The sequence below is a fragment of the Pseudorasbora parva genome, chromosome 10 (genome assembly GCF_024679245.1).
Source record: "Pseudorasbora parva isolate DD20220531a chromosome 10, ASM2467924v1, whole genome shotgun sequence".
NCBI lineage: Eukaryota > Metazoa > Chordata > Actinopteri > Cypriniformes > Gobionidae > Pseudorasbora > Pseudorasbora parva.
In genome coordinates this window covers 18,431,828-18,446,589 of record NC_090181.1, presented here as the reverse complement: position 1 = coordinate 18,446,589, position 14,762 = coordinate 18,431,828, and the positions used below count along the sequence as shown (strand labels likewise).

The window sequence follows — 14,762 nt, the reverse complement described above, 5'->3', positions numbered from 1 at the left end:
TCATGGCATTATTTTCTTTCTTCCATGAAACACAAAAAAGAGATGTTGTTTTCAAGCTGTTCTTTAGTTTATAATGAAAGTGGATGGTGATTTATATTCCTCTAAAGATACAATAAACATACCATAAAGGTACGTAATTATAATACTCTATATTCAAAGTGTAAAATGGTTTTGTTAGAAGAATAGACCTAAATGGAAGTCATTAATCACAGAAGCTCTCAATTATCCTGCCTAAGGTTCAGCAGAGTGCTGCATCAAAGGAACATTTCTGGACACATAATTAGACTGTCTGGAAAAATACAATAAAAAATATTATGCTTAAATTACTGAACAACTCAAACAGTTTTTTGGCTCATGTTAGCACATCATACTCTATATAGTCTTTAAGAATTCACAAAAAAATGTCAAATAAACACAAACATTTTCCCCCAGAGTTACCCATTTCAATTAATAGTAAAATTATATCAAATTGAATTAAATAATCCTTATACTTTTACGTTTAAATGAGTAAAAAATAGCGCTAAATAAAACATTTAGTATAAATCTTCAACTTCAATTTAAACATTTGCTGCGTACCAATTCGCCTACTTATATACTATGACCTAAAAGTACATACTTTTGAGTGTGTAGCAGAAGAGTATGCAAGCTTTGGGACATACTACTTCGTCGTGTAACGGACATGTTTATGTTTGTAATATGTTTGCAGTTTTAATATAATTATGCATTTTAAAGTTAATGGCCAAACGTATAATTAAAAAAGTTCACAATATGAATCACATAAACTAAATGGTCTATTCCCTTGCTCCAATAAGGTTTATACAAAATGTTTTATTAAGCTCCAGTTTTTTACACATTTAAATTTCTTAATTTGTAATATGAATAACATGTAATTATTCAGTCAGATGGAATTTTGCTATTATTCGAAATGCATAAATCTTGAAAAAAGCTTAAAGGGATAGTTCACCCAAAAATGAAACTTTGATGTTTATCTGCTTATCCCCAGGGCATCCACGATGTAGGTGTGTTTGTTTCTTAAGTAGAACACAAAGGAAAAAAATATATAGTGGTGTATTAGAGGTAAAAAATGATATAAATGCTGTTCGGTTTCTTACACAAACCGATCGTTTCGTGTCTTAAGACATCAATGTGTCGTCACGAGCTGCAGAGTTTAATATGGATGTTTTTTTAGTCTCGTAGTTCTCATACTCTCATGCGTTACCATTCACATGCATTATATGACTGACAGACTGCAATGATTGGAGTTCAAAATCTTTATTTGTGTTCTACTAAAGAAACAAAGTCACCTATATCTTGGATTCCCTGGGGGTAAGCAGATAAACATCACATTTTCATTTTTAGGTGAACTATCCCTTATATTTTTTGAGTGTATGTTTTCCATTTGTAAAGGAAAGATGCAAGGTTTGTCTTTTTGGCTGAAGAAATACTGAGGTGAATAAATTGTGAAAAATGTTTCTATTCCTGTACGATTTCAGGCTTAACACTCACTGCATGTTCTCTAAAGCACAGGTATTTTTGAATAGCTCATAACTGCTCAAAAGGGACCAAATGAACATGATTTATACTACCCTTCTTAAGTCTTGTAGTCTCTCCAAGGCTACATTTATAAAACACAGTATAAAAAGATAAAAAAATAACTTTTTTCGATTTTAATATATTGTAAAATGTAATTTTTGCATGTGATGGCAAAGCTGAATTTTCAGCATTTCTTATTATTATCCTCAATGTCGAAAAACTGTTGTGCTGATTATTTTTGTGGATGCAGTGATTCATTTATTTTTTAAATGGTATCATTTTATATATATATATATATATATATATATATATATATATATATATATATATATATATATATATATATATATATATATATATATATATATATATATATATATATATATATTTATTTATTTATTTTTTTTAAATCATACTGACCACAAACAGTAGTGTACGTGTATATACCGAAATTGTTTGGCTACGAATTAGGGATGGATGAGCAGCAAGTATTTTGTTTCCTGTTTAATGTCATTCCTCTATAATTCAGGATTTTAAGGGGTTCATGTTTTTCAGCGAGTGAGTAATATTGATTACATTTTTAATATTCAAGCATTGTTCCAAAGCTCAGTCACACTGCTAGAAATTACAGCTTGGGAAACGATTTGCACTGCCTTCCAAATCCAATTATAAGAGTCTTCCTTATTCTTACAACCTCTATAAAGTTTTTTTTTCCTCTAACCACTGAACAAGCATTTTGCTGAATCAAAGAGAATATTTAATTAACTTTAAATATATATTTCTACATTAAATTATATTAAATGTTCCAGCTTCACATGGGAAGTAAGTCTGTGACTTTTTTATGTACAGATCAAATATGCATTAATTCCCCTTTTATTCCTTCAAACTACATATAATTGTATTCCATTAGATTTTTTTTCAGAAGCATACAGTATATAATAGGGCTGTCACGATATATTGCGATATCTATAAAAACATTATCAGTCAAATTAATTCATTTTTTATTTGTGTTTTTCTTTTATTTTTATTTTTATCCAATTAACAATTGAGACTTTCTTTGGCTTCTTTGACACTGCCTAAGAGATAACCAGAGAAAATACTGTTCGACAGTATTAAACATCAGCTTTAACAACACAACTAATACCTTAACCTGTTAACTTGCGTCTCCATTTAGAACCCAATCCCAGGAATGGCATACAGTTCATGAAGCATTTGGACATTGTAGACTCATTTGAAAGAAAATATTTGGCAGCTGGTTTATGGGCTCAAATTCCCGCCAATTGAATTGAATAATAATAAGAAAAAAAATAATAAGCACAAATCAAAATGTAAAAAACACATGTGAAAATATAACGCACAAAACTAAAAAATCAATGCAGAATCACAAACAATGCGGTCATAGAAATACAAATAATAAGCGCGAGTCAAACATTTAAACAAGTTTAAAATTATATTGCTCAAAACTGAATCATGAATTCAAAATTATCTGAACCGCACACAAAATCATGTTTTCTGCTCTTATTTTCATTTTTTGTATGTCTGTGCTCTTTTCTCCTTTGCTCGTTTCCACATTCTGCGCTTGCGTTTCCAAATGTTGCAGTTCGAGTTTCATGTAAATCAGGGGCGGGTCTTAGCATCACCATTGGTTCACTAGTTCTAGATTGACAGCTCATCCCGTAGCCAATCAATCGAAGAGGGAAGTTGACGTCACAGAGATTCACGCCGCTCAGTTCAGCCAGCCGCTGTTGACTTCATCTATGAGAATGCGATCTCTATCACTGTATCGGCAAGGAATTAAGGGTGTAACGAAACCGTTTTGCTACAGGGCTTTCAGTTCAGTGAACGTGTTGTGTACCGAACATAATCTTTACCAGTTAATCGGCTTGTTTTAAGGGGGTTCTTCAGCTATGGGAAGATGAATCTGTATTTAAACTGGGTCATCAATGACATAGAAATGTGAAATTATTTTTGAATTTGGTGCCTTCTAGACTGAGAAAAGACAGAAAATGTATTTTTGTCTCATGTGGATGAAAGACTATAATTCCCAGAATGCTTTGCTGCCCTGTGAGGCCATTCCCAAAGCCGCCTACTGGATTACTGTGACTAAGTTGGAGAAGACACTACAATTAAAAACTGAATGTGTCTGTTCAATATAATGAGTGAGTCGCCGCACAAGTATCACAGCACTGAGCACTAACTGCAGGAGTGAGATAAATGAGCTCTCATGATGAGAGCCGAGGTATTCGCGACTACACTCGCGGCACACATTCACAACGCGAGTTCAGTCTGACGCGTTTCAGTTCATGCCATTGCAAGCTTGACTTTCATAGAAATTAATTTGAGAAGTTAAAAGACTTACATTGCTCACCATAGCTCCGTTTAAATGAGTGCCTGTAGCTGCGAGCTGAGCTGTGAGTGTGTGATCTCCCATCCCCCATGTGCGGGTTCAAAACATGTGAAAATGGCTCCCTCTGCTGGCTGTAGTCTTTAGCCTTTGGCCAAACGTTCTGGAAAAATTTCTCCTATGATGCAAATTGACGATATTTGCATCATAGGAGGAATTTTTCCAGAAATAAAATGCATACATCTCTTGTCTCAGGGGGATATGAGGGGGGGAAGCACAATCATTTGAATATACTCAAGGGTTTCTACTGATACAAAGCCATATGCTAATCGCTGAAGTAACCCTTTAAGCGCGGAAAATAGTTCAATCTGAATTCCCACGCGAACATAATAGGTATTCAGTCCATTTTATCACAAAAATCAAAATTCAGTTTTGACGCTCTTTAAAGGTGTCATGTATCAGTATCAAAAATGTTATACTGTTGTCTGAGATCAACTAATGATGTTTGTGTGGTTTTTACATTCAAAAACATCATAACTAATAAGTAACAGGCTATTTTCTACACTGGTTTTTAGGCTCTCTCCAGAATGCTGGATTTTAATGGGCGTGACGCACTGGAGAAGTAAACGCCCACGGCTAGGATTTGATAATATTTGCATATTTAATGAGCTTCAGCTCCCCTGTCAGTTCACATGAGGGAGAGGAGAGGTTGAGGGAGAAGCGGCAACCAGAATAATTTTCTCGATCACAGGGCCCGTAAACGTCTCTATCAAACAAACACAATGATTTATTTCCAATCCACGTGCGATTGTTTGGACTATTATATTTAAATTACACATAGCCCTCACCTTCGGTCTATATAAGAGCGAACCGCGCACACACACATATGCGCGCACACGCCGCCCTTCAAATGTCAAGTCCAGCGTGCTAAAGGTATGCTCTGTTAGACATGTACACATAAGTAAAACGATCTATAACAATCAATACTATTACATATAAGAACACGTTTTACTCACATAAGTGTGTTGCACCATTCCTGTCGGATCCAAATCCAGCATCGACCGGAGATTTGTTTACAAACAATTCCGCGGTGAACTAAAGTGAACATGTCTTCCCCATGTGAGCTGGAACTTCATTAAAAATAAAGTTCAACCACACATTCCTAATATAAGGGTCCGAGGGAAGCTTATGCAGATACTGTGTTCTAACACAACCAGGAACAGCGCAATATCCCAGCTAACAATTTTAGGTTATAAGAACATTTCCCTAACATTCCATTAAGTTATAAAAACGTTTTCTGTATGTTCTAGGAACGTTAAAATGTCCAATTTTTTAAATGTTGTATTAACGTTCTTATTAGGTTATAAGAACGTTATTTAAAACGTTATTAGAACATTCTATTCTCTTGTTATATAAACGTTATACTAATGTTTTAAATAACGTTCTTATAAGGGTGTGGAGTATGATCAAATAAAATAATTCTTTTTTCTCCTTTAATGTACTTGCTTTTGTTTATTGACATCTTATTCTTTTTTCAAAATAAATAATTGAAATGGGTATAAATTTGTTTTTTGTTAAGTTGCCTAATAATTATGCACAGTAATAGTCACCTGCACACACAGATATCCCCCTAAAATAGCTAAAACTAAAAACTAAAACTTCCAAAAATATTCAGCTTTGATATTAAGGAGTTTTTTGTGTTCATTGAGAACATGGTTGTTGTTCAATAATAAAATTAATCCTCAAAAATACAACTTGCCTAGTAATTCTGCACTCCCTGTATATATTTTAATGAAAAATAGCATTTAAGTGTCAAGTTGTCACTGGATATACAAATGATGTGTCTGAAGTTTAAAGGGGGGGTGAAACACTCAGTTTCAGTCAGTGTCATGTCAATCTTGAGTACCTATAGAGTAGCATTGCATCCTGCATATCTCCGAAAAGTCTTTATTTTTTTAATAATTATATAAGAAAGATGCGCTGTTCCGAGTCTTTCTGAAAAAAGCCGAGCGGGTGGGGGCGTGTCGTGTGAGCGGAGCTAAATAATGACGTGTGCGCGCTGCTGCTATTGTGTTGAGTCGAGTGCGTCGTAAAGCTGTGTCATCCCTAACAGCGGGAAAAACTTTATTCAAAATAAAAATATGGCTTTTAATCAGATACAGCCATACATCTATGATCCGGAATCAGACCCAGAGGCTGCAGTTGAACAGGAGCAGCAGCAAAAACGACTAGAGCAGGACGTCTCTATGTGGTACAAGTTATACACTAACTATATAATATGCTTAGCGACTTGTGTTATTTACATATTTATACTTGAATTATATCGTCGTCTTTTTGTCTTTGAAGGTGTACATGTGGGAAGTGCAGTTGTGGACGTGTGTTTGTGTGTTTACGCGTGGTTTGTGTAGACAATTGTAACGTTATTAAGCGGACTGGTTTTGCACGGCAGGCTAAGTTAGTGTTTACATAGAAAGACACGGAATAGTAGCGCATTTGAATGAAGAAGCGCGCTTATTTAGTTCAACATATTTCCCCACTCTTTGTGTATTGTTGTTTGGAGTGCTTTTACAATACACAAACATAAAGTTACACAAATAGTGGCCAGCTAAACAAATGTACACGCACTACACATCGCATGCTCCATTGATCAATTTCTATATATAGTAATATATATATAGTAACTATACGTGATCATGTTTGGGCTACTTGATGAGCATAGGCAAAAACACAGACATTTGAAGCAGTCTCACTCACTGCCTGCGGTTCTAACGTTGGGACCTTTATCGTTGGGACTGCTCCATCATTCAGCATTAGGCGATTGGAAAATCCGGCGTCGAGCTGGGCCTTGTTTATGAAACAGTTGGCACCGAAATGCAGCGAACAGATATAAACATTCGCGCAACTCAGTTGCTGATCCGGAAAAGCAAATTCCATTCACTGTTGCCTTACCGCGGGGTTTTTGGGGAATCTGTGCAGGACTGTCTTGGTCTGGCAACCAAAAACGCACTTTTTGATGTCATTGTTAATTGTGCACATCACCTGTGCAGCGCAGCCTACGAGCCAGCGCTTTGATGGGCGTAGCCTGTTACTTTCGCTCTCTCCCTCTCTCTCTCTCTCTCTCTCTCTCTCTCTCTCTCTCTCTCTCTCTCTCTCTCTCTCTCTCTCTCTCTCTCTCTCTCTCTCTCTCTCTCCTCTCTCTCTCTCTCTCTCTCTCTCTCTCTCTCTCTCTCACGCTCTTCCGGTAGAATTGTCCGTAAGGCCCATACAAGGAAATTCCGCCCCCATTAACGTCAAAGGGGACGCATGATCGCAAAAAACTTGCAGAAACTTATGACTAACCGGAAGTAGTATTTTTGACAAAGAAATACTCCCATCAAACGTCCACCTTAACTTTTGAAACTTTGTCCATGTTTAGTATGGGATTCCATGTCTTTAACAGTGTAAAAAGATCAGTATGCATGAAACAGCATTTCACCCCCCCCCTTTAAGAAAAAAGCTGTATAATTGTAATGACTAATAATTTTTTAATATAGCAAAGTTTTTTAAAATGTTCCACTAACAATGTAAGAATAACGTTTTAAAGCTAAATTTTTTAGAACGTTAATCAATAGCAAATAACGTTGGCACAACATTCTAATAACGTTACTGCAAGAACATTTTTGATAGCGTTGAGTGAGAGAACGTTAGCCAATGTTCTGAGAACGTTTCCTGTTAGCTGGGATTTTGCTATCTTCCTCTGCATATTTATTGTTGTTATTATTGTTGGCTAGCTAACACAAGCTGAGCACCTCCGGTGGGCGGGGCTACTGGAGCACAAGCTCATTTGCTGGGCCTGCATGGTGTCTATAAAAGCTTTTCTTTGACTAACAAGGAGGTTTCAGCTCTTAAACTTAGAGGATATTCTTATATTACCATGACCTTTTATATATCAAAAGTTCAAGGGAAAGAGTCATCGCTACCTAAAGAATACACTATTGAATTAATATCTCTTAAGGTATGTTGAGGATACATTACAACTTACTGAAATGTATATTTCGTGTAATCGCTCAATCTTTGTTTAAACTGTGGAAAGACAAAACAGTTTAAGAACAATGTCACATAGAATCACATTTACCTCAGGCAGTCGTTCAGTGTCCACAGCTGTTAGTTCACTACAGAAATCCATAGGAAAAAATCAACTCTTTTGCTAAATATATGCACTTAATTAGTGATGTCTTGTTTATTTAATGTATGTTTAAATAACTCTGTCATGATTTGACAGCCATATGTGTGTATATATATATATATTTAGATGTTAATGCAAAAACTGCTATGTGAAGCTTATGAGTGTTGATTTTTATGTCTAAAAATAAATACTGGATTGAGGCTAATAGTTCTGTTAGCTCTGTTGTTAACCTTTAATATTACAATGTGTAGCCTAAGTAAGGGTTCAGTTTACAGCATTATGTTTAATAAACATTTAGTTTTAATTGAATTAATTTAAGGACAGACAATTTTTTTCAGTATATATACCACTGTTGAATAAAAATATTTAAAAAACATTATTTTGTAAAACTGCTGTACTAAAATTGTACCGAACCGTGACTTCAAAACCGAGGTACGTACCGAACTGTCAGGTTTGTGTACTGTTACACCCCTAATTCGAAGTATTTTTTAGTTTGTATTTATTTATTTTCTTTTATTTTTCCCTCATTTTACAGAAGTCTCCAGCAAAGAAGCTCAGCCATGCCATCAGTAAATCTCTGGGCTGCATGCCGATTGGCGAGCCTCCTCACCCTGTGTTCCCGGAGGCAGCGGAAAGACCTCAGGACCTCGCACACACTACGTAAGTTCTCTGGAGTGCTTTTCCAATCCCATTTCCAGCTCCTCTTACCATCTCAGCTCTGTACTACATGCACATCTCATATCATTCATTCACAGCATTTCTGCGTGACTTTATCTAAACAACTCACTACGGTATACGAATGCCAAGTTGATCCAGACAGGTCTCTCGATTCGTTTAAGACTTTGCATAAACATTTTCAAGTGTTTTTGCAGTCTGATTGCAGTCAGGTCTTAATAATTGTAATCATGTCCTCTTGTCTGAAATTTCATAGTATTTGTTTCTTATTTCTATAGCGAGAGAGAATATTGATCTGCAGATCTGTCGTGGGAAAGAAATGTAATTAGGAAATGCCAAGAAGAAAGATATTGTGTGTAAAAAAATATATGGGTACAGTTTTCTCATTTACTGAATTATAAATATCGGGGAGCTGAATCAATCTTGCCAGACCTTCGGTCTCAGGAACTTTCATTAACTGACACATGAACTTGGGGATTGATGAAGACCATAAAACTACAGAACATATGTGCCCTCCACTGGAGGGAAAGTGTAGCAGATTTACTGTGTTCATTTATTTTTCTGATGAAGTCCCAGCGTTATTTGATTATGAACCACCCCGGATTACAATCACTTGATTTTATATTATTATGCGTACAGTGAACTGTGGAAAATGAACAGCAGTAAAGCATAATGTTTCAATATGAATGTAAGACTGTAGGCTGTGATCATTTCTTTTAGTCAAAATCTTTGTCTTTTTATGAAAATGATCTTAAAATGTTGTAATCATTTTCATACATTTTTGTTAGTTTTGTAATGGCATATTATTTTAGTGAAAATATCCAAAATAATCTAACTTTAACCAATTTTTAAAAAAATATTTAAACATTAAATTGATGATAAGGGACAGTAAATATATTTATAATTTACAAAGAAAAACAATTTATGTTATATGTTGTTGTTTTGATATTTCTCTTTATCAAAGAATCCGGAAAAAAATGTTTAACAGTTTCAGAAAAAAATTATTATACCAAATCAGATTTTTTTTTTTAAATATTAGAATTGTAATAATATTTCACAGTATTTTTAATAAATACAGTTTGAATAGTTGTTTATGTATGATTAATTATTTTATGTGATATGTTGCTAAAAATCACAATTTAATACGTCTCATAACTGGACTAATTTTCCAATGATGGTCAGCATTAAAATCTGACCTTGAGGTAGATGCTGTCACCAACATCACAGTAGTCAAAACAAAGTTCATAGTGCTGTTTATAAAGTGCAGAAAAATTATATAAAAATAAGATTTACCCGTCCTTAGCGCCCAGCCAGGTAGACGGTCTCCTGTGGGGACGGAAATAATAGCTAAAGTGCAGAGTCATGCTCTAGTGGCATTTCTGAGTTGGCAGAGAATAGCTGCACTAAAACTGATGGTGTTTTAAATTTAATGGAAGCTGCTGATGTACCTGAGTCACATCCCCTCGAGGATCCCACTCTGTATCTTTATAGAGATATACAAGCTTTTTAAACCAAATGTTTCTCTCAGACATTCCCTATGACCCTTTCTGTCTGTAGCAAAGGATGCTGGATGATTGCCAACAAGACAAGCGAAAATACTTTTGGACTATTTTTGAAATTTTTATTTTAGAGTCACCTTAATCAGTACCAAAATAGATTACTTTCTTAATACACGTCACATAACATTCCTGGTCTTATTGAACAATTGATTTTTGCACATTATTCATTAAAGGGTTAGTTCACCCAAAAATGAAATTGATGTCATTAATGACTCACCCTAATGCGTATCCAAGTTGTATACACACTTGTCCAGAAACTTATTTTTTTTTTTTTTTTTTTTTTTTTTTTTTTTTTTTTTTTTTTTTTTTTATTTATTTTTACTTTTTTTTTCAGTCTTTTTTTTTTTGCAATGTCTTCTCTTTGTTTTTAAACCTCAAATAAAGATTCAAACTGTTGCGAATCAGTGAATCGATCAATGATTCGGATCGCATGCCAAACTGCTGAAATCACGTGACACTGGCGATCCGAATCATTGATCGATTCACTGATTCATAACCGTTTGAATCTTTATCTGAGGATTGAACACAAACAAGGAACTACGTTCTACGTCCCGGTTCCTTGGTTAAAATAGCACACACACACACACACACACACACACACACACACACACACACACACACACACACACACACACACACACACACACACACACACACACACACACACACACACACACACACACACACACACACACACACACACACACACACACACACACACACAGAGCTGAAGCACAACCAAAACAAATTTCTTCCTCAAAATGCATGTCGTTTTTAACCACTAGAGGGCCAAAAGTTCCATAGTGTACCTGATGAATCATGAATCCTTCTTTTTCTCCTTCAGCCACCAGTCACCATTCTGGTATATAATGCACTGTAATGCCCACTATCAATTAATTTATGATGGAAAAAAAAAATCCAAGTAGGCCTGTTTCACTCTGTACACACTTTTTCGTAACCTTATGGGAAACAATATATTGCGAATAACACATCTCGTTGTCTGTAGAGTCAACTATAAAATTAAAAGTTTTATTTTTTATTAGTGCCATTGCAAAAAATACAGAGATTACATGGTTTCTGCTTGTGTGTCGTCAGACATATTGACATACTTTATACTGACACCTAGAGGTGTGGATGTAGAATAACAAGAAAAGAAAAAAAAAAGTTTGTGATCTGAGTTACAGCGGTCAATTTGTTTAGATTCATTCATTCATTCGACTTTATTGTCCACCTTAGTGGAAATTTGTCTTCGACTTCTCCGAACAAAAATACATCAATGACACCACATTTAAACTTACATTAAAATACACACAGTTAAGAGTACAATACTACCGCCTCAACATACAACAACAGAAAAATGGAAAACAGCGCAGCTGATTATAATAAGATAGATTTCGATCTACAATAAACACATTTTTAAAACAATTTCAGTTTAGATTAAGTTCCTGTATGGCATGGGGAACAAAAGATTTCTTATAGATGTTCCGGCTCGCCCTTGGGACCCTGAATCTACGGCCAGATGGAAGCAATTCAAACTCTGAGTTTAGTGGGTGTAGGGTGTCTGTTGATATCTGTCGGGCCTTCCTGAGTACCGCCTTATCAAATACATCCCCAAGCTGCCTCTGTGACTTGCCAATCACCTTCCCTGCCGTACTAACAATTTTAGAAAGCTTGTTTTTATATTTCACATTCAGGTTACCATACCAAGCTGTTATATTAAACTGCAAAATACTTTCTACAAGGCCCCTATATGCCATCTCAAGAATATGCTGACTGACCCTGAAACTCCTCAGTTTTCTAATTAAAAACAATCGCTGATTAGCTCTCTTAAAAATACTCTCTGAGTTAACAGTAAAACTTAAAGTACGATCAATAATTGTACCCAGGTACTTAAAATTTTCAACTACTTCCACAGGCTGGCTGTTAAGTACAACAGGGTTGATGTTACTGGCCCCTCTTGGTTTCGTTTGTATTATAAGTTCTTTTGTTTTAGTCACGTTAATTTCCAATTTAACAGTCTGACACCAATCCTGCAATAAAGTGACTTGGCTAAAATAAGCTTCCTCATGTGCTGCATTATTTTCTGTGAGAAGTCCAACCAAGGCCATGTCATCAGAATATTTAAGTAAACTAACATTGGTGCTGTGCACAGTCATATCATTTATATAAATTGAAAACAACAAAGGTGACAACACACAGCCTTGTGGTGCTCCAGTATTTATAACAAGCTCATCTGAGTAGACCCCATTCATTAAGACTCTCTGAGGGTGGTCAGTTAAGAAACTTCTAATCCAATGAATGAGCCCACCATTCACATTCATCCTATGAAGTTGTTCTAAAAGAATGTCAGTTTGCATAGTATTAAAAGCAGAAGTAAAATCAATAAAAAGAACCCGAGCAAGTGACTTTGGTTGTTGCAAATGTTTAGCTATTTGATTTACAAGAGTAAGAGTTGCGTCCTCTGTGCCCCTGTGTGACCTATAGGCAAATTGAAGGGGGTCAAGTTGATTTCTAACGGAAGACATAAGATGGGTGCTAACCACTCTCTCCATACACTTAGCTAAGAGTGGAGTGAGTGCCACTGGTCTAAAGTCTCCAAGGGCTATAGCCCTAGAGACCTTAGGCACAGGTATTATTGTGGATTTCTTCCATGAATTTGGAAAAACACCACAATTCAGCAAAATTTGAAACAGCTGAGTGAGAACCCCTTTAAGCTGCTGAGAACATACCTTTAACACCCTTCCTTGGAGGCCATCAGGCCCAGGGGCTTTGTTTGTTCTAATTTTAGAGAGACATCTGGCTACTTCTTCTTCAGAGAGCTGTATCTGTTCATAGCTACCAATCTGATCACAGGTAATACTGCAGCCTATTTTTGGGTCTCTCACATCATATCTTCCATAGAAGATATTTAATTCATTAACAAATTTACCACAATCTGCCACATTTACACTTTGTTTTTTTCCTTCCCTACCCATTATTGTGTTTAATCCCTCCCATGCTTGTCTTGCATTGCCTGTACAGAATCTTTGTTCAACCTTATTCTTAAAATCTATTTTTGCTGTAAAAACCTTACGTTTAAATTCCTTCTCTTTTTCCTTTACTACATCATTTTCTCCTCTCAAAAATGCAGCCCTTTTCTCATTCAGACACGTTTTAAGATCCTTTGAGAGCCATGGCTTGTTATTACTAAACACCTGAACTTTCTTAGAGGTGATAACAGTTTCTTCACAAAACTTAATATAGCATGTGATTGTGTCTGTTAATTCGTGATAATCAGAGCATGTGTCAAAAAACATGCGCCAATCTGTAGAGTCAAAACAGTCTCTGAGCTCCTCCTCCCCATCCTCAGTCCATTGACGTACAGTTTTCAGGAGTGGTTTTTCACGCCTTACTTTCTGTCTGTATGTTGGAAGGAGATGAATGACGTTATGATCTGACTTACCAAGAGGAGGACGACTCACTGCTTTATATGCGTCTGGGATGTTACCGAAGCATTGGTCCAGTATGCGAGTGGAGCGAGTGGGCGTGGTGACATACTGCTGCAGAGTGGGTAGATGAGGTGACAGCTGACATGTGTTGAAATCCCCCAAAATAAAAACTGGCTGATCTACCGATCGGGAGAGAGCAGCATTGAAGCTTTCAGTTATCATTTCCGCTGCTTCTTTATTATTAGGCCCTGGGACATAGACAAGGATGATGGTGATTTGCCCGAACTCCCGCGGAAGGTAAAATGGCCTGATAGATACAGACAGCAGTTCATAGTCTCTAGTGCACACTCTCTTGAGCACTTTAAATTGTGATGCCCAAGCGCTGTCAATAAACATGCAGAGTCCTCCCCCGATGGATTTTTTAGATGACACCTTATCACGATCTGCTCTTATAACTGTAAATCGCTCCATGTCAATGCATGTACTGTCCTCGTGAAGCCACGTCTCTGTGAAACAAAGCAAATTACTCCTCCTAAAATCCTCGTCAAACCGGAGGCGTGTTGTGATCTCATCCAGTTTATTATTTAATGATCTGACGTTTGACAGAGTTATGATGGGAAGCGGGTGTTCCTCGCCTTCTCAACCTGTTACGAACGCCTCCCCTCGAGCCTCTTTTCTTCCTTTTCCTGCCCTGGGCTTTTCCATGAGGTATTGCTGATACATGACTTAAGTCCACAGGCACAGCTTCACTCCGTAGGGCAAGAAGAAAATCCCTCGAATATGTAATCACTGGCGACGTTCGTATCTGCCCAGCAAGCAATTTTGCGTCTAAAAGACGTCTAATAACCGTCTAAACACAGCCCAGACGTCTAGGCTAAATCAAGGCTAAACTTGGGCTGTCAGTGAAAATCTAATAGACGTCTATCATAGCCCAAGATTAGACGGCTACTGAATGACTACATCTATACGTCTAATAGACAGCAAATATGGGTCTAGGCTAAATCAAGGCTAAATTTGGGCTGTCAGTGAAAATCTAATAGACGTCTAGCCATAGCCCA

General features: G+C 36.3%; 1 protein-coding gene across 9 annotated transcripts in view; it reads left to right on the top strand.

Moving 5' to 3' along the window:
• Positions 1-14,762, top strand: part of dtnbb (dystrobrevin, beta b) — a 62,790-nt gene that overhangs the window by 14,005 nt on the left and 34,023 nt on the right. For all 9 annotated transcript variants that reach the window (XM_067455379.1, XM_067455378.1, XM_067455377.1 and 6 more), the window contains exon 10: positions 8,578-8,702. In XM_067455379.1, the coding sequence (XP_067311480.1) occupies positions 8,578-8,702 (125 nt within the window). The remainder of the gene's footprint in view (positions 1-8,577; positions 8,703-14,762) is intronic.